General features: G+C 45.1%; 1 protein-coding gene across 4 annotated transcripts in view; it reads right to left on the bottom strand.

Annotated features, from left to right (window-relative positions):
- Nucleotides 1-20,984, bottom strand: part of VANGL1 (VANGL planar cell polarity protein 1) — a 48,184-nt gene that overhangs the window by 25,323 nt on the left and 1,877 nt on the right. For 2 of the 4 annotated variants that reach the window (XM_018074706.2, XM_029960695.1), the window contains exons 2-4: nucleotides 13,209-13,501; nucleotides 11,374-11,500; nucleotides 7,612-8,219 (exon numbers count right to left, since the gene is read on the bottom strand). In XM_018074706.2, the coding sequence (XP_017930195.1) occupies nucleotides 7,612-8,219; nucleotides 11,374-11,500; nucleotides 13,209-13,291 (818 nt within the window). In that variant the 5' untranslated portion in view covers nucleotides 13,292-13,501. Of the gene's footprint in view, nucleotides 1-7,611; nucleotides 8,220-11,373; nucleotides 11,501-13,208; nucleotides 13,502-19,939; nucleotides 20,032-20,686; nucleotides 20,780-20,984 lie in introns of those variants that run through there. The other 2 variants (XM_018074707.2, XM_018074708.2) reach the window with 2 other exon arrangements.

The raw sequence follows: 20,984 nt of genomic DNA, 5'->3' as shown, positions 1-20,984 counted from the left end.
AGGGGTGCACGGGGTGATCAAAGACCAAGATCAAGGAAGGTAGGAGAGAAGGGTAGAAAGATGACAGTGGGCACTTCATTTCTCTGAGCTCTCTCGCCTTTATCAACACAAAGAGCAGCTCCATGTGTAAAGCCATATGTAAAATCTTCTGAAAAGTGCATGCTAAAAGGTAAGAGGCTAGAAAAACATGCTCCTTTCAGAAAAGCAGAGTCCTCCCAGGCTTTGGAGACAGACTTTACCACATCAGAAACTCCCAGACGAGTTGTGCATGTGGTCAGATACATGCACATCCTAGACTTTCCCCTCACCTCTAATGAGGAGTACCTGGCATTCCTGGAACTTGCTGTTCACTTCTGTTACAAACAAGCACCCTCTTAATGAGGTGTTACTCTGACCCAAGCAATAAGTCTTAGCTGAATTTTGCTGGCAACACACCCCATACACCACCAAACAGACCCTTGTAAAACAGAACAAGGCACCATTGCCATAACTCATCTGGAACATCAAAGGAGACTGCTCCCTACTCAGCAAGGAACAGCACACATTTTTTTCAGAGGCTACTGGAAAATCCCTTCTGCAATTCCAGGTACCCTCATGGCTAGAGCAATCAGATGACCTGCTCTCTGCAGCACTATCCTCCAGAGGCGAGGCAGCAGACACAGGCAGGGAGGAAAGGTATGGCCTGTGACTAAAAATGGTTAAGAATGTGGTTGGAAGTCTCTTCCCATTAAGTCATTACTAGTTCATCTGCAAGTCAGACCTTCCTTCCCTACTCCATGGCTACGGCAAAGGGTGTTTTCAAAGGCTCTAATGCCTCAACTGCCAATGCCACACAACTGTGAACAGAGTTCTGCAAGATCAGGAATGGGAGCACGGAGAAGCAGCCCAGATGCAGAGGTGATGAGTTGCAAAAATGTGGTTGTAAACACCCAATTATGTGAAGTGCTGCTGAGAAGACACTGGCTTGGGGGACACCAGTCTGACACCTCTCAGTGGTAAAGAAGCTGCTCTGGAGGAGACCCCTCATTACTTCAGGAACTTCACACCTGCAGATGCAATTAACACCCATTTAGCTGGCTGTCCCAGAACTTCTTGGGACCGGAGACTAATCAATGCTGGTGCTCAGCGCATTTGGTGATGGGCGAGGACACACAAATTTGCATCAGGACACCATGAACTGATTTCAGAACAGAGAAAATGTATTTGGGAACAAGTCTAATTTCACACGGGCTGAACGCTCCGGCGACAGAGCTGCTCTGCAAAGGCAGTGGAACATGCTGTTGTAGCAAGCTCCTGTAATCAAGGCAGCAGGGCAGTTAATAAGATGCTTTGCTACAGAACGACATAAAAACTCATCAGCTCAATCTCTTTCATCAGTGTGTATCACTATGAAGGATGATGAGGGTTGAAGAAACCCCAAAGAGAAAGGTGAGTCAGTGTAATTCCTCCGGTCCTTGGGAACACAGACCAACCAAACAGCACACAGGGTAGAAGGATGAGCCCTGAGTGCCTCCAGCAGGATTTAGCTGGGCAGGTCCAGCACTGCACTAGTATGCTTCTTCTGCAATCCCACTTCTGACTGCCCTACTGGAAACAGTGTATGTAGGGGATCAGTCACACTATGAATGACCAATGCAATTAGACACACATGAACTTCCTTCAGCAGAAAACAGCAAGATTTCAGCAGCTCTTGCCTCAGGGAAGAGATCCAGCGACCTAAACCCACAGGTAGGCTGATATATTTCCACACTAGAAGCAGAAACAAAGGTGTCTATATTCCATGGAAGTTTTCCTTTTGAGCAATAGGAAGATTTTAGGACAGCATGACACAACTCCAGGCAAGAGCACTCTGTGAAGTTCAAATGTTGACCCTGTGCTCTTCATTTAGAAAAAATTCATTCTGGATATGTGGGGGCATATTTGAGCAACAAGATCAGAGGCTTACAAATGCAGGCCGGAGTACAGAGAAGCTTATTGCTACTCCTTAGCCCTCCACACACTCCCTCACTAGTGAACCCAGTCCCAGTGGCACCAAAGGACACTGACAAGAGAGCACTCATCAGATTAAATCAGTAAATACTGACAGCCTAGAGATCATAGTTTTCTAAGCAACGAGTTCAACAGATAAAACCCAAAGGAGCTGAGTCAAAAGTGGCGTCACCTTCCACCATGCAATTCTGTTTCAGCTCTGGTTTGTATTAAGGATAAGGGCTCATGCACCATCTAAGAAACAGCTACACTGCTGCCTCCAGTTCAGCCGGGAGACAGGCTGAATGCATTCCCCTTCCACAGAACATGTCTGCATCTACTTCCTTTTGTGAGTGTGTGCAAGCCACTAGGTTTCTCAATAAGATATTGACAGTTCCTGCAGGGAAGGTACAGGCTTTTCAGACAGGTACATGATTTGAGGAAGCAGCTGCTCCTTTCCTGGATTTTTAAATCACAGTTCAGCAAACATCCACACAAATGGAGATGGGTAACAGGGGTACAAGGAATTCTCAAGAATACTTTTACCATACAGAACTGCTATTTCTGAGTACTAAGTTTCTCTCGATTAGATTGACAGAGCATCAACCAGCTCACAGACATCTGCAAAAGCTATACTCTGACTCCAAAGGCATACAGAGGCTTCCCCATCAGCTGGTTCATAAAAGGCAAGCCCATGCCAGAAAGGAGGACAGTGTCCTGGTTTTCTCTGGGATGGAGTTAATTTTCCTCCTAGTACCACAATGTTTTGGTTGTTGCTAAGTAGTGCTTACTTTAAGTCAAGGACTTTTCATTTTCCCATGCTCTGCCAGTCAGTGAGGAGTTGCAAAAGAAACTGGGAGTGAGCATAGCCAGGACAGCTGACCCAAACCGGCCAAAGGGATATTTCATACCATAAAACATCATATCAACTGGGAGGAACTGGCCAGGAGCCACAGATTGCTGCTCAGGAATAGGTTGGGCAGCAGTCAGCGGGTAGAGAGCAACTGTATTGTACATCACTTACCTTTCTTGGGTTTTATTTCTGTCTCCCCCCTCTTCATTACAACTGTTTTATTTTTTCATAATATAATTAGTATTATATTTTACATTACTTAAGTTATTAAACTGTTCTTATCTCAACCCACAGGTTTTACATTCTTTTCTGATTCTAGTCCCCATCGTACAGTGTGGGGGGGTGTGACTGAGCAGCTGAGTGGTGCTTATTTGCCAGCTGGGTTTAAACCACGACAGCAAAGCAGACCGAACAAAGCTCTCAGTACTTTATACAGCCCCAGACAAGGTGAACTCTCACGGCCCTGTTTCTCATATCCCTGCTGCAAGGATGAACAAAAGGGAGAAGGACCCACTCTCAGACATCTCTAACCTCAGAAAATCAAGACTGTACTGTAGCCCAACTTTCAGAAACGTGTAAGATCAGTAATTACCACATGTTACAAGCCATTCATTTTCTTGAGCTGTCTAGACTAGCAAAGTTCTAGGGTGGGGAAAGAGTTTTCACTGGAGAGGAAAGGAATACGTTTAGCACCCTAACTAGAAAAAGGAGGGTTTTCTCCAGCAAAATCCTTCCTACATAGCTTCTGAGCCATACAGACAACTACTGAACTGTGGATGACAGGCATCATCAGAGTCCCTATCTGTAGGGACAAACTGAAGCCTCAGCTGCAAATCCAGGCCTCAGCCTGCAAAACTATCAGCCTTTCAACTGAAAAGTTATCTGCTGTTGTGCTCCCCCACCTTTGTTTCCCCTTTGTTGTTGCTTTCAAAAGTCTCAAGACAGCATTCTCACCCAACTTCTTGCATTTTCCCAGGCTTGACCTTTCTTGAATATATACTGCTGCTCCCTGCTCTTTATCCATACATACTACCATAAAGCATTTGCCCTGCATGACAACCCTTCCTACCAGGAGCAGCAAAGCAGTCAGTGAGCTGAGACTTGGCACCACACTCATTGGGACTCCTATTTAATTTTTAACTCCCCCTCCGAGCTCCTGAATCGATGCCAAAGGGAACGATCATTTTGGCAGTCAAGTCTCCCAGAAGAAAAGTTACAGCCAAAGTGCTGGGGGTGGGACCAAGCCAGCCTATTAATAGGCTGATTATAATATGAATTTGGGGAACTACTCCCAAACATGCTTACCCTCCTGGACTCAGGGCCCTCGGGGGTGGAGTGGAATACCTAACTCAGCACTTTCAAGTTTTTTTACTGCATTTGGAGCCAGGAAGGGTGGAAAATCCTGTCTGTACCCTGCCTCACAAAAACACAGTTTGCCAGAAGGGCGGCTGAGCTATTGTTTTCTTTCCTTCTCCCCCAGAAAGCATGCTCTCCTCATACTTCCACAGCAGCTCCCTCTGCCTCATCAGAAAAGATCTAGAATTGGAAAGCTTCCATCTTGGATTAAAAAGGTTGATATCAACAATTTTCCTGTCCAAAAAAAAAAAACAAACAACAAACCAACAAAACAGAGCTACTCCAAGAAGCAACACTGAACAAGATAAGATAGCTCAAGACTCTTCTTACCACCAGATTCTTCAGAGCATGCTGGATGCTGAGGAAGGCAAACTCCATGGATTGTCACTGAACAAAACTTCTAAGGTATTTGAGAGCATGAAGAGAGAAAAGGTTTTGATTTCAGGACACAGTCAGACTGCGGTACCTGTTAAAGCATGCTTCTTCCTTCCATGTGGCAGCTCAGGACCTCTCCAAGACCCCTTTAAAAATGCTGGAATGAGGCAAGCATTTATGGTAGCTAAGAGAGCCCAAAGGCAGCAACAAGTGGTATATGCCTATTTCTAACTCTAATGACAGTTCGAACCACCTCTCTATCACAGCCACAAAGCTGCTTCTCCAGTCTTCCTGAAATCCAAACTGTTCTTGTGTGTTTCCACACTTTCCACACCATTTCAGCCCCACGCCTCAGCCAGAGACTCAAACAGAGGCACAAGGTAGCCCCTTGTGACCTTGACTGACATTTCAACAACAAGCACGTCAAGACTTTCACAGAAACTCTGCAATATGCTGCAAAGATGTTCAAAAGTTCACATATTTTTCATGTTTCATATAAACATCTCACAATCCCAAGACTTTAGAAGCTGAAGGAGATACCAATTACATTCAATTCTTACAGAGTTTGTCACATCCAAGCCACACTCTGTATCAAGATCAGAAGCTCTTACCATTTACACACAAGTAACACACTTGTAGTGGGAGTAGGAGAGAGAACGAACTCTCCCTAAGCTGGGAGACCCTTGGGCACTGATCATATCTACAGTTTTACCTTTGCATCAGTAGAAATGGAAAGACACGCAGGCTTCAAAACACATGTCAATACACATTATACTGATTTGTCAGAAACTAAGAGAAAAGCAACACTAGTTTACCACTATCAGACACGCTTGACGAGCCTCTTCCATAACACAAGACACTGAAGCATCTCTGTGCTGCATGGTTTGGATTCAATATACCAAACACAACTGAAATCAGCTGGCCAACAAATGAGAAGTTACCACTTTTCAGACATCTCAGATTTCACCCTAGGTTTTACATCTCTTTGCTGCCCTAGCATCACCCAAAACATTTCAAAAGCCTTGCTGCAAAGAGAAAATTGGACAGAATATTGTTTCTAACACACATGCTATTAAATATTTAGGCCTTGACTCTCAAGCAAATTCTTTGCCTCCATGATGGCAAGCTAGACATGCAGACTTTGGCAGGCATTGGATCTCAATTCCTCTAGCACAAACCCACAATTTACCACCAAGCAACCAGTGAAGTCTCTCAAACCAAACCTGCACACTGTGTGTGTGTATATAGGTATATACATACACATACTGAGCTTTCTCTGCAGAGTTCACTTGTGAGACAATTGCCTCATCACACCTCAAGGCACAAAGCTGTGGCACAGAGGAACTCTTTGACAGTCATCTCTCCATCTTCCTGGTCTTAAAAGCTATGCTGGATCACTTACCACAGAGGAATTAAATTAAAAAGAAATAAATGATTTCACAAGAAAATCAAATATTAGTTTATTTTTTTGAAATCCTGAAAGCGACCTTTTATTAAATCAGTGGGAGCACTTCCATTACAGAAGAGGAGCACTCCTTCACATTTTACAGAGAAGGAAAATACAGCAGAGTCCAGACCTAGTTCATCGAAAAGGCCTCGAGTTCTTCCATTAAGCTAGAAACAATATCCAGGAGTCAGCTCCCAGACTTGAGCTTCAACCACTAAATCTGCTTCAAAGCAATTCCATTGCTAAGCTAATGGCTGCAGGAGACTATCCCTACATCCACTTAAACCAGCAGATGCTAATCTCTTCATCTGCCACAGAAATGCATGCCATAGGGGTCTGGACAGGATAAGCAGAACAGATGTTGAAGTGCACATACAGTCTGGGGAATCATCTTCAGAGCTCAGCTTCAGAGGACACAGGAACTAAGAGATTTCTGGAGCGCTTCAGAGAACACAGGAACTAAGAAGATTGAGACACTGTCCTTTCTTGCACCATTGCTGAGGGAAGAATTAGAACCAGCAAGAAGGTGGAAGCAGGCATGCATATTTTGTACCTACAGATATTGCACAGCTCCCAGACAGTCCCAGATACATCTGACCCAGCAAACTGATCCATACCTAATGACAAAAAGAGTATCATGCTACAAAACCAAGCCAGGAGCAGCACAGTACTGCCAAAAAAAGCATCCGCATGTGTCCCAGTACTCATTAAAAATACTACTGCTAAATGCCTGAACTGCTGGGAGACTTTGGCTGCATCAAAGCAACTGCTTTAACAGAACTAAACACTATTTACCTCAAGCCAACACAAAACTGCAAAACACTGCCAGTCTTAAAAGCAGAGAAAGAGCCCTCAGTCACCGGAAGCAGCCTTCAGATCCCATGGGGTAGCTACCTGGAAAAGCCCTTCAGGGTAGTCGCAGCCTGTCACAGTAACAGGCTTCAAAGCACAAACACCTGAACACAAGTGTTTCAACTGGCCACAAAAGGCACACACGTGATCCAAACAACCACATTTGACCTGACCCAAGGGACCTTTAAATAGATTCCTTGCAAGGGTCTTGCCTGCAAGGGCAATGAGGGAAAATGGGTATTTCCAACAGCATGTTGGATTGCTGAATGCTTTCTCACACAGGGACACTTACTTGTTCCTTCAGCCCCTGCCACGTGGACTGGCCTGCTGTCAGGGGGCTCTGAATTATGGTCTGCACAGCCTGAAGGGCTGCTCTCAAAGCAGAGCCTGGCCCATGCAACCAAAAAGCACAAGCCAGACTCACAGCTCTCCACTTCCCTCCAATAAGGAGACAGGGTAAGAAGCCCAGAGAAGGATTTTGAAGCTCTCATCAGGCATAGCCAAATGACCACCCTAAGGTCGTGACATCAACTCTTTTCACTTACAGAAACGCACAGGACTCCTCTGAAGTGAGGACCACCTCTCCCACACTCAAAGAGGGGAAGAGAAGTTCAGTTTGCTAACTTCGGAGGGACTCTAGGATTCTTCTAGGGGAAGATTCAGAAACCAGCGATACCACATACTCAGAAGCAGTTGCTGCTTTGTGCTGCAGCACAGTCACACTTATCTACGACGCTGGACCTCAAGGGTTTGTACCTACCTCAGGTGTCCCAGGCTGTAGTATCGCGACTCTCCGTCCGTTGACCGAACCACCTTGACAGTGAACATGGGCTGCAGCTGCCGCAGCTCCAGCAGCACAATGGCCAGGTAGTGAATGAAGAGCAGAGCATCCACCAAAGACACCGCGTACTGCACGATTCCTTGGTAGTTGGTGTCCTTCGAGTCCAAGATGCGAACGCCGTAAAAGAGCCAGTAGGAAAACACAAAGAGGAATATGAGGACCAGCAGAAGGGCCCGAAACACGAACACCCTTGGTAGATCTGCCTTGGGTTGGCGAAAAAAAAGAGCCCAGGTCCCAATCAGAAGAATGAGGAGTTTAAATGCCACAGAGATGAACAGTCCCTCACAGACAGTACCACATGGCTCCAGATCATCTCGCCACAGGATCTGGGGTAACAGAATGAAGGCAATGGGGGTAAGGAAGACTAGGAGTCCGAGAACAGCTGCCACTGTTAAGCCCAGGTAACGTTTGCAGTCCAACCCAACGCTGTCTTCCAGATCCTTACTGATCCGGGCAATGTCCTCCTGGGAAATACTGTGCTCAGAGGTGCCTGTGATTGCTGTCGTGGTCTCACCCCAGTTGTCATCCTGAGGGAGGAAGAGATAAATAAAAATAACATTGAAACAATCAGGCTACTCTTTCCAGGTGTTCCATTTTTCTTGCCTGGAATGATTGCTATGACAGCCTTAAGTCCCAGAAAAAATATATAGCAAAATCAACACCTTCAATATATTGAATAATCAACTCTGACAATTAGCAAAGGTTTGGAAACAACAGCATCCTGCCCAAACCAGTGACTATAAACATTAGGTGTTAAAAACCCCTAACTGTAGAGCAGGTAGCTCAGCTTCCTGTGCCACTCACTGTACCCCAGAGGTTCCTCTTCCAGCATGCTTAACAAGTAACATGATATAAATCTTGGAAACTGTAGTAATCATCAGTTCCCATGTCCAGGGCAAGGACTAGCATTCTTCCAGCCCACAAATTCTGCAGTGCAAGTGCACCACAAAAGCACCTGGAAGGGAAATTTTCATTTCAATGTTTCAAGCCAGTTGTTGTTGTTACACAATCAAAAACATGTTCACACATTATTTTTCCATCCGTAACAGAAGCAACCACACCTCCAGCAAGTTCCTCCACTTCACTGTCTTTTATTCTCCTCTACAATAGTACTGCCCTCAATAGCTGACAATGTAATAAAAGTTTAGTTAAACCAACAAATTACAAAGGATATTTTCAGGTACAGGGCTTTTAAGTTTAGAGGATCCTAGACTGCCAAGTAGCTCTGGTATTACAATCCAGGACATTGTCAGACGCCACTTATCCACAAAGAAGCTTACCTGAAACACAGTCACCACATAGGCAAGTTTCAGATTACAATTATGTTTTCTGAAAGTCTCATTTCTTCCCTAGCTAGCATTAGAGAACTTCTGCAAGTTGGTTCTCCCATCCCACGATGCCTCCAATTACTCGTTCCTGCTGCTGGCAGAGCCAAAGAGTTAGACTGGCATGTACGGATTTGACTCACAGCTGCTGCTGGAGTGACTCATGCACATGAAGACTCCTGATGCTTCCCACAAATGCAAGAGTGGCAAGGCATGTGCTTTGTTTCTTGGCACCTGACACCTTTGTAGCTGTAATGCTCATTCAGAACCAAAGGTTTTTTCTTTTCCTCCTACCCTCCTCAGTGTATCTTCTGTAGCCTGTGTCATTAATAGGATTTACACCTTCTCCCAGACTTCTGCAACTACACATCAAAACAATCTGTTTTAAAGACACAGGCATCATTTTAAACCTTTACTCACTTCTTTAAGAGCCAGAGGAAAGAGTCTTCAAGAGTCTTTGGGAAAGGAATAGACTGACGCAGCACATCTACTTTGAACAACTCTAGGGATTTAACTTCTAAAGCACTCCAAGACATGAATACCTCCCATGCCTAGAGCAGTAGGGTTTTGAGGCAGACCAACCACAAATAGTCAGCATCTTGAATTAATATGAGAGGCTTTTTGAGTTACTTCTCACCAAAGCAGAGGCTCCAGAACAGATATCTGCATTGTAGTATGTCCCAAAAAGCAGCATATTCCTACCACATTTCCCTCTTTACCAGCATCGCCAGTAAAGCAATTTAAGCATGTCAACTATTTTATGTTTATGCATTAAATAGTTTTGCATAGTTTCATCCATTTGATGAGCTGCAAAATTGCGCAGAAAAGAGAAGGGACAGAAACCAGAGCAGCTTGAGGCTACAGCCCAGAAGACAACAGGCAACAGTCACAGTGTACTGCTTATAACTCTTCCCACTATAAGTGGCACAAGCAAAATTGTGCAATTATATGGAAACCATAGACTCATAGTATGCTTTGGGTTGGAAGGGACCTTTAAGATCATCTAGCTCCAACCCACCCACCCCCACCATAATTAGGGCCACCTTCCACTAGACCAGATTACTCAAAGCCCCATCCAGCCTGGCCTTAAACACTTCCAGGGATGGGGCATCCACAACCTCTCTGAGCAACCTGTTCCAGTGCCTCACCATCCTCACAGTAAATAACTTCTTCCTAATATCCAATCTACACCTTTCCTCTTTCAGTTTAAAGCCATTCCCCCTTGTCCTATCACTACATGTTCTTGTAAAAAGTCCCTCTCTGGCTCTCTGGTATGCTCCCTTCAGGTACTGGAAAGCCACAATAAGGTCACACCAGAGCCTTCTCTTCTCCAGGCTGAGCAACCCCACCTCTCTCAGCCTTTCCTCATAGGAGAGGCAATATGAGTCTAAATCTCCATTGGTACGTGGTTGTTGGACCTAACTCAGTGCCCTCTGCTCCCTAGGAGAAAAGTCTGGTTCATGCATCAATTATTTTGCTTTGGCTTTAATTGAGGAGTTCTGTGTGAAAACAAGGGCTTAAAAATTCACCAGTGTCTTTAGAACTATTCGAAATAATAGCTGGGACTCGTGAAAACAAGCATCTGATTACAAAATACCAGTACATGAAGTGAGCACACCAGTAGCTACATGAATACTGCTAAAGTACCACCATACACACTTTGGGTGGAAACTGCACAACAATATTTTTTTTCTAAAGGCAGAGGTGGAACCCCACAACCAAGATTTAACACACCCCAAATCCAGCTACGAGATACTGAAACTTCTTGCATTTTATATCTTGCAGCATCAGCCATTCTTTGAAAATGAACATGCACCTTCATATCAACTAGTAGAGCAGAGAGAGCACTGGATCCACCTAGGTACAATCTAAATGCAGCACTATTCTAGTCTTTATTTAACCCCATGTTCCAAGTTCACCCTCCTTCACAGTTATTTCACACTAGTTTTACAATTCCTGACTCCTTTCCATATTGGAATTCTGATTCTAATGTACTTTACATAAATACTTAGAGCAAATCCTGCTTAAAAACTAAAACGTACATACAGGTGGAAAGGGTTGATCTGAATAATGCACAGTGAGATGACAGAAACAGATGTTTCTATAGAGCTTGGCAGATAACACTCTGGAGACAGAGGCAAATTAGTGCCCAAGGAGTTGTCACATCAGCACTGGTGCAGTCAAAAATAATGTTCTCAGAAAAAGACAAAACTATTTGCGACCTTGGCTTTATGCATGAATAAAAGGTACCCATTAAACAGCACACAAGCAATGCTTTTGTCCTACTCATGAGCCAATAAGCCACGTGTTCTGCTCCACAAAACACACTCCACGTTTTCTTTCACAAGCTCCTTACCTGGCCCTCCTCTGCCCGAGAGGCATCATTCCCAAGGAGCGGCTCTGCAGGAGGTGTCTGGATAGTGACGGACTTCTCAGATCGACTGCCATCTTTGCTTCGTGGCGATTTGTGTCTGTCTCGACTCCTTTTTTCAAAGAGTGGAAGAGGAGAACAACATTACCAGTTACTGAAATGTGCTACAACTCTACCTGCAACAGGTGCCCTAAGCATTAGGTCATAGTCAAGCTTGCCCATCTCTTGATCAAATTTTACTCAATCTATGACAAAACACGCTTTAGAAGAGGTAGAGAGGGACCTTGCCCTGAGAGAAGCCAACAGCCTGGAGGCTGGGACAGACTACCCTCTCAGTGATAGGAGAGGGAAGGACAGGGGTACACGCCCACCGCCTCACCTTCTCTTAAAACAGCATTGCATTCTCCAAGCAACTGAGAACTCCTTTTGGGATCTACTGGTTTACACAGTTCTCCACCTACAATAAGCTGTCTTACAGGGACATGCACACCTAACACAAGGAACTAATCAATACAGCTTTAGTTCCTTCAGTGTAGTCTTGTCATCTATGACCCGAACACTGTAGGACAATTGGTGAAGTTTATTTCCAGTGGTTAATAACCCCAAGCTGACCTCTTACAAAGAAAGCAAGACCATCAAGGGTACCAGGCCAGTGTTTACTTTCAGAGTACCCTCACAGCTTCTCATCTGAGAATGTCTCAGGATGAATTAAGCCCTACTAATCTGCTCACCGATATTTTCCTCCCCCTTCCCACATGGACAGCAAAGCAGACTTTGCACCGGAGACCCTCACTGTGCTTAGGGACTGGCTTAATCCTCATGAGCATCCTAGCTCTGCTCTCTCCACTGCCTCTCTCTTGAAATAACCAAAGCCCAAAAGTATCATGGGATGAGACTTTTTCCAGTTTACAGTAAGAGGCTGTAGGATTTTTATGTTGTTTTTGGAACTCTGAAGGCATCTTTCCACATTCTAAGTTTAAAAGGGCAATCTGTATTGGGGGGAGGTGCTAAAGAAGGGAAAAAAGGCAAACAAGAGATGTTTTACTCAATAACTGGACTGTGAGCAAAGAGACTTCATTTCATGGAAGAATTCTTTTTCCAACCACACAGGGTAATTGCTTCCGAAATGCAAAATTGTTTTGGACCAGCTCAGTAGCAAGTTGAAAAGACTGTAAGTGGCACACATTTTGCATGTAAAACTAATGATGATGCAGAAAAGAAAAAAAAGGTTCTATATAATCAGAAGTTTCAGAGCAGATGGGTTTTGAGGCTGTTGAACTACCTCAACAGAAGAGGACTTGCTATTCAAGTTCAGAAAAATCTGACTTCTAATCCAATCAATGCTGATAAAGGAACTTGTTGCCAACTCAAGTGCCACTCAAATTCTATTTAAAAAAAACCCAACACATTATCAACAGAGTAGCCAGGAGGAAGGTGGGGAGAAGCAGGAAACCTTATTACTACACAATAAAGAAATGGCACCAGAAGAGAAAACAACCAGCAATTATCAGTTTTGGAAGTCTAACATATCTTCTCCCCAGAGACCGTACTCACCCCTTGTACTTTAAGAGCATAGTTAAGTGATATTTTCATTCTGTTGGCACTATGCCAATCTTTTTAGCCACATATAACCCCAGCATACATCCAACAGGTTGAATTAGCAGCTGCCAGTCTCCTCACTGTGTTCCCTATGAGGACTTTCCTCCTGTATCTCCTCCAGAGCTGTGGCCCCACTGATTTCATCCTGGCTTACAATTTTTTTCCCACTGGACATGTCCTAGCTTACAGCCGTAAGTAATTAAAAATAAACATTTCCTTACCCTTGTCTGTGAGCTTTTTTGGAGTGACCTGAGTAGTGGGAGTATCCCGAATATGTTGATTCTGTATCCATTGCAGCAGACATTGGGTCTGCACAGAAGGGGCACAGATTTTATTTAGAAAGTCAGTTCCTGGTGCTCCTGAGGTGGAGTCCGTGGTAAAAGTGCTTTCCTGGGTACTCTTCGCTTCCCAGTCATCAGTGAGATCTGGTCCTCAGAGACTGAGCAAGCTTCACTTTAAAAGGAATCCAATCAGAGGGGAGAGGAGGAAGGGTGCTTGGCTTCTTACAATTGACCTAAGAAAAGAGAAACAGGCATGGAAGTGCACTCGAAGAAAAGCAAGACATCATTCCTACTGCAGCAATTCCCTCACTCTGGCCACATGTCACCGCTTATCACACTGTGTCCGATTTGCAGACTTGTCCTGGTTGATACCTCTCTTTCCAATCTAGTGAAATGTATGCATTTGTAGAGCTTTAAATAAACTCAATGGATCTCTGTTTTGCAGAGTCTAGACCATTCCTCTAGGTCACCTCTAGGACAGTGACTTGGAGAAGGCTCAGCAGCCTGGATACCAAAATTCACCCACAGAAAAAGGACCAGGCTTGGCTTTCACACCCCATCTCTTCACCTCTGTAACATACAGCCCAAATAACCCCAGACTCAGAATGGGAGCATTATAGCCTATATATAGGGGAAAGGGTGGGGGGAGGGCACTTTCCTAGAAGAAATGCAGGGGAGGATCAGACCACCATGTCTGAACCTGCTTTGTTTTCATAACTGCAAGGTGTGCCCATTATACAAGCATTAGTTACTATACAATCAATGGCACTGTGAACACCTCTCTCTCTTTGTAACCTTTGCCTCCAGAAGCTAATTTGGGCCTCAAAGAATCCAATTTTATTAAAAATCATCTCTATATATACACATACTAATAACACTGGGGAGAGTTGATTAGAGATCACATCTAGCTTATATGGGCCAACATTTCTTACACTGTACTTTCATCTGGAACAGTAGCTCAAGTCACATCTGTAAAGGGCAGAAGAGGGTTATGATTTTTGGAACAGGAGCAGAACAACATCAGAACAATTCCCAACTGTAACATGTTAAAAACCCTGAACCCTGTGGGGAAGAAAGGTAGACAACAGCCCACTTTCCAAACCCACCATCCTGCATTAGGCAAGAAGAGAAATGGAAGGGAGGGGAGTTATGGACTTAGTCAGCGGTTTGGGGAAATGCATGTAAACGGTGAAAAGGGAAGAGCTGCAGCAATGGACAGAGGTACCATGGTGCAGCCCACCACTCCTTTGGCACACAGAAGCATTCTCACATGCCTTCTGCCCAGACAACTGCTGCCTCCAGTCAACACAGGACTACAACCGTACTTTCAGAGTGGGCAAAAGACCACTTTAACATTAAATTAGATCTCTGTTATTTTCTGCTCACAGCACTTTTCAAAGCTGTGAGCAATAAAACAGGCACTGCTTTCAGCCCTCTCCCTCCCAAAAGACAGAGGGACAAAACCAGAAATCGTGCTTTGGCCAACTACTCTTGCCAGCCGTAAGACTCCTCCACTAACACCTCCAGAAAAGCTTGTAACAGAGCAGAGAGCTCTACCACCACAAGCTGGGCCAAAGAACAAAGCCTCTTCCCCATAAGGTTCCTTGGCTGGTGGTGCAATCTGCAGTGAACTAAAGAAGCATTCCCCCTGCATCTGGAGCTGCAGGTATTTGCACAGGACTTGGGCTTGCCAGGGCTCTTGGAAAGGAGAAGGCCGTGGGGATCTTTTGTGTACCGGAATTCTCAAGCTCTAAGGGCATAGCGTGCCTTCAGAAAACTTAAAGGCAGCAGAGAATATAGAAAGGACAAACACAGATGGGAACCTAAGGCCTGGTTTTGGGAGGAAAGGAATGAGGATGGATTTAAACATAGTGAAACATAAAGCCAAGGCACAGCACAGTTTGGAAAATGGCATCATTACTGTAACAAGAATAAAAATCTCCCAGCCTAGGACGTGATGTTAACACTTGTTAACTCCCTAGGCTTGCACACAGCCTGTAGCTTATGGCTCCAGCAATAGGCTGGGACTCATTAAAGCTGATTTTTACCTCTACTGTCCTGCTAGGCAACCAGAGAAAAATCTTTCCTCTTTGTTTATCTTTCTCTGATGAAGGGGGGTGAGGCCACCACCCCCTACTTCAAAAAGCACTATGATACCAACAGAGGAGATGGCTACACAGGATTTTGCAGTCATTAGGCATTACAAAACAGAAACACCCTCAGCTGAACAGGTGACAAGTGTTATAGTCTTAAACCAGTTTGTGATGTTACTGGGGTACCTTTGAGAACAACCACTAGCTTCACAGATACACACCACTGCATTATATGAATAGGAAAAGCAAGGAATGCTGCTGGCATACATGAGTAAGGGCTAGGTATTTTTCATAGGCCTCTAGGAAAGTATAAATTCCCAGCCTTTTCCTCTAACCACTCAAAAGAATTTTCCCCCAAAATCCCAGATAAAAGAACCAGAGCTGAGACAGGGACTGGGAACAGAACTCCTCTTCTGACCCCTCTCGCCCAATCAGCACAGGATCACGCTGGAGGCATCAGAGAACATTTCAGCAGGTAGAGGCTGCTGTGGAAATGCACGGGCTGCCTACACAGGAACCATGAACAAGCAGTGCCCATCTGACCATACATGAAGCAAGGCAGTGCTGGGCACCAGGCATGGGAAGACCAACACAGGAACGCCAGGGCAGGCTGGATCACGCAAACTTTCATTTTCTGTATAAACAAGAGCAACGGTTTTGACACAGCTCTGTGAAAAGTCAACAAGGCGGCCCCCAAAAAACATTAAGTATCCTGGATCACTGTCAAAAGCAGTAATCTTAGAGGTATTTTCCAACCTCAGTGATTCTGTGATGAACTCAGGGACTCCGCACCTCCTCCTTGCCCTGACCACAGGACACACCAGTGGCTAAATAGATATTCCTGCCAAGGCACTTACACAGGGCTGCCAGGAACAAAATATGTCTGCCCAATCTCAGCTGGAAAAAGCAGAAGACCACTGTCTAGTGCCCAACCAAGGCTGACTGCCAAGGCTTCCTAGATTTGATCAACAAAGAATAGTCTGGACTGCTAGCTAGACACTCCGAGCAGGATGAAAGGAAGAAACCAAGGAGGGAGGAGTGCAGTCCAAACACACCCTCCTCATAGCCTAGCCAAGCAGGTTACCCACCTCCTGCTGTATTTTACAGCAGGAAGGGGGAGCACCCTTACTCCAGAAAAGCTTCTGAAACTACTGTGGAAGAGGTAAGGAAGGAATCAAAAGTCAACTAACATGCTAAACTATGTCTCCGGGTTGAAGCTCTTTCAATGACATAAACAGAAGTCAATCCTGGATTAGCCACCACCCCAATAGTCTGAGCTCCAGTGACAAGCTGTACATGTATCCCTCATAACACAACCATATCCACACTAAGCACAGTCTTTAAACTAGTAAGTCACTTAATGATTCTTACCCTTCCCCTCTGGGCCAGGACAACTGCGCAGCAACCCCATCATTTGGGGCCTCATCTCTTCACAAACAAGCGTGAATTGAGAGTCCTATTTAGCCAATTGAAACGGCTTCACAAAAGATCATTACATCTCACAGGACTCCACTGAAGGCATGGCCTGTTTGCAGAGCTTCTGGCCCTGCGTGAAACAAAGCTCTTTTGGCCTGAGGGTACAGTTGCACTGTATTTCAGCGTTGACAAGAAAGCTGGTGTAAGTAGCTTCCACCTCCGCACCACGGTTCACCACTCTCGGTTGTGTCAACACAATTCTCAGCAAGCAAACAGCACTGCTGGAAAACAAAACAAAAAATCCCTTTTCTCCCCCCTGCCACGCTTTTGTCTTGGATCCTTTCCGTGACCTAGTTCACAGCACAGCCCAAAACATCAAAACCAACACCATGGTGAATAGCAGCACAAGCGAACAGCTAGAGGGGAGATGGGAACGCCTCCTCCGTTCCAGTCACGACAATTGTATAGCTGCACACCCAGCACTTTGCTCCCAGTGGGGCCAGCACTCTCACTTTGCCTTTCCCTTACTGATAACAGAAGGAGGCCAAGTACTAGATGGAAAACAATGGTAAGGACTCTCCAAAGGAAATTTTGTGACCCTGTCCTAGCAAGGAGGACTGCTGCATCCTGCACAACAGTGAAGAAATGCAGTTACCCCTGAATACTGCAGAGATCACTGTAATTACAGTTTCTAACAGCTACAGAACTCATTGTAACTCCCTCTTTTCATATACTCATAAATCTCAAGAAGAGTTCTTTTGAATCGCTATTTTCCACGCTGGAAGCCCAATCCCATTTCCAACGAAGTCTGCTTTGTGATCGTCTTCAAGGGAGCACAGTTTGGCTCTCAGCCCAAGAGAAATTTAAAAGAGCAAGTTACATCTTTAAATCAAAGAGAGCAAACATGAACAAGAACACTCTTTTACATCCCATGCTTTCCCAATGGATTTTCCCCTGTGAAGTTGAGGCAAATAACTCCAAACCAGCTCATCTTTGAAATCCTTGTCTGCACAGTTTCAATCTTACTCCATTTAAAACTTGCAATCAATTAGAGTTGATTTACCAGCCGGGTTCATGAAGTTACATGTATTTGGAAGTGCCATCTGGAGCACAAGCAGCCACAAGTGTCTGTGAGGATGTGCGCACACTCGGCTCCAAGCGCTGTCAGCCTCGCTTGTTAAACAGCACCAGCTGTCTGTAGGGTAATGGATGCCCACGAGCTATCGCGCCGAGAAATCTCTTTTCTTCGTTTAGTGGAACGAAGAGCTTTGCAAATTAAACACACAGAACCCCAAGCGCTGAGCTATGGGACAGCGTTAGGATTCAAGACTAAAAACAATTAAAAGACGGCTAAGCAGTGGGGAAGCCTTCCAACTCTGGCACTAGCTCGGCTGCACGGTACTGCTGCAGCGTATTCCTATTATTCACTTCAGGAAAACGAGAAGTTGCGTAACTTGCTATGTTCAACTGCATATATAGTAAGACCTATGAGCAATGCCACAGGAACCTCTTGCTTTTGAACTTCCTGAGCAGGCCCCAATCCAGCAACTTGATCTGTAAGCACAGAAGTTCTACTTGCAGAGCCAAGAGATTCAGTTTTAATGACCAACGAGCTTTGGGAAACAAGGTTCTGACAAAATTTTCCTATTTATGTTTGCATGTCATTAAATAAGGTTAATTTTGGCCTTTTACTCTGCGGTGATGGCTCTTGATTTGCAAGCCCCTTATCCTAAAAACAAAAAATAAAATGTTCAGTAGTCAGCAAATCCAAGCCCTCTAGCAATAGGTTCTCTTTTCTTTTGCTCCTCAGAGACTCCTTAGAAAGACTTTATAGACCCCTTGGAATTTCCAGCCCCTAGGTTGACAATCATTAGTCCATGACGTGGATATTTCAAACAGAAAAGTCATCTCATTTACTTATCCACCTGCATGTTTAATCAGAACATGCAACAACACAGGTCTGAAAACACAGCAAAGCTGTTTCAATTGACAAGAGAAATACCCAGGCAAAACCACCACCCAAGAGAGCGGTGTTTTCAGGCACTCAGCCCCAGCCTCTTGCCCCCCTGTTACACACACTGGAAGTTGGGAAGCTCTCTACGTGTGATCCATCAGTGCAGCACTTCCTGGGAGGATGTCCTTTGCCCACTCCAAGAGCCACATCTGTGCTGTTCAAGTTTCTGAAGCACAATGAGCATTCAAGTCTATCATGCAAATTATACCTCGTGTGCCATCGTGTCAGACTGGTGAAAGCTTGCACTTCCTTGCCCCTATGTCTCTCCTGTGTTGCTAGATTTTCAAGTGCACCTCTTAATCCCAGAGCCATGCAACACGACAGAAGGTATTGTAGCCTCACCCTCATACTAGAGCAGCATCTGGGACTATGCACAGGAATAGCTTTCCATATTGACATTTAAAGCCCTACAGCCTTACTGAAACAAACACAGAAAAGAGTCTCGCAAGACACTTCAGACAGGCAGCACCTGTACCTCATTTTCAAAGCTTACTTTTAGCCACAGCACGAAGATACTGAGATAGCATTAGAACTATAAACTGCAGAAGGTTTCTCTACTGAAGGAGCACCCCCTCCCCTTTAGGATACTGCATATCTGCCTGAATTTTCTCTTTGAATTTAGAATGAAAAAGGAGTCTACAGACCCTAATCAAATCCCCAGTACACAGCACAGTGGGACTCCACAGTACAGAGTCTCTTTCTCTCTCTCCCTCTTTCTGCTCAAACCTGTACAAAGCCAATGCCATACTGTCCTTGCAAGGAGAAAAGGAAAAGGTGTTGACCCCTGAGGAAATAACTGCTGTTTTTTAATTTGACCCAAATCAGAAAATTCTGAAGTACAGGCTAATGAGAAATTAAAAGAAGTTCTAAGATAGTTTCCACATGGGTTCATTTTCTTCTTCCCAGTGACCATAGCAGATACAGAGAAGCATGACACTGTTCCCTACCAGCAGAACTGAATGTCACAGTTCTCCATTCAGGTCTGCCCCTCAGGTCCCCGCACAGCACAACAAGCCCTATAGCAGCAAAGCCACATTTCTGATTCCATTCTTTGCTACAGTTTTCAGAGGTGGGGGAATGAGGAAGGCAGGCTACAACAACAATGTGACATGCAGTTTTGCTAGGTCTTGGTAGCGTTTTCCTAGTACTGTATCCCAGTCTCCCAGCGACAGTAAGCCCTCTCCAGGTGGACATGTCCATAAGATACGAGCCACCAGGTACACTGTCACTACTAATCAAAATGAAAAGGTCAGCATCAACCACCGAGAGCTGCTGGTCAGGGACTGTGGGCAGTTAGACACTTGCCTGGGTGGTTTCAGTATAGTCTGGGATTGTTCCAAAATTTCAGCTCAAAGGGAACATTTTTAAGGGAGGCTTTCTGTAAGACTCTATTCACATTTATTTTTCAAAATTAACAACTGAAGCGATCACCGAGCCAACGCTGGTCTCGCAGTTGCGGCCAGTTAAACAGCCAAATCCCAACGGAGGAAGAGAGCCAAGCATGGTCAAAACGAAGCTCTTCAAAGGCAGAAAAACACCGCTGAAGCTCTCTTCTCCACAACTCTCCTCTCAAAGTCAGGATGAGCTCACAGACAATGATATCACAGAATACACTCCATAACATCCTAATTTGCACTTCCAGCCAGTATGACTCGATTTCTTAACTCTACATAGCTGCACAGATCTTGTGGGCAATTCGTTACTGACAAACTCAGGGGCAAAAAATCACCACTGCTTCAAACAGTAGTAGAATCACTAAGCCTGTCTACCCAGATCGAAAACCCTGCCATCAAGTCACTTACGCTTTCACAGACTCTGAAAGAGAGAGCTCGGCCCTTGGCATAAGAGAGTTAATTTAGCATCCTGACAGTGTTCTGAGCAAGAAAAACGCCAACCTTATGTTATTTCACAGCAGCTCTCCAAAGCACGCCTGCCTTCCCGCTGGTCACTTCTGTACCCCCTCCCGTGCTGTCCAGCGGGATGAGCCCAGACAGGGAGCAGTTTGTTTTACACGGCGTGGGCAGACAAGGCATTCCTCAGCAGAGCCTTCACCCCAGCGTGGATCGACTCGTCCCGGCGCATTCACAGCGCACGGGCTCCTTCCCAGGCGAGGCTTGGCAGCGAGAGCGCTGCCCGCCGTGCGGGGCTAAGCCCACCGCCCTCGCCGGCACCGACGGGCTTATCCCGGGATGC

Source organism: Manacus vitellinus, unplaced genomic scaffold (assembly GCF_001715985.3).
Source record: "Manacus vitellinus isolate BGI_N305 unplaced genomic scaffold, ASM171598v3 scaffold_28_pilon, whole genome shotgun sequence".
Lineage (NCBI taxonomy): Eukaryota > Metazoa > Chordata > Aves > Passeriformes > Pipridae > Manacus > Manacus vitellinus.
Note: the sequence above shows the minus strand (reverse complement) of the source record. Positions and strands in the feature narration are given on the sequence as shown.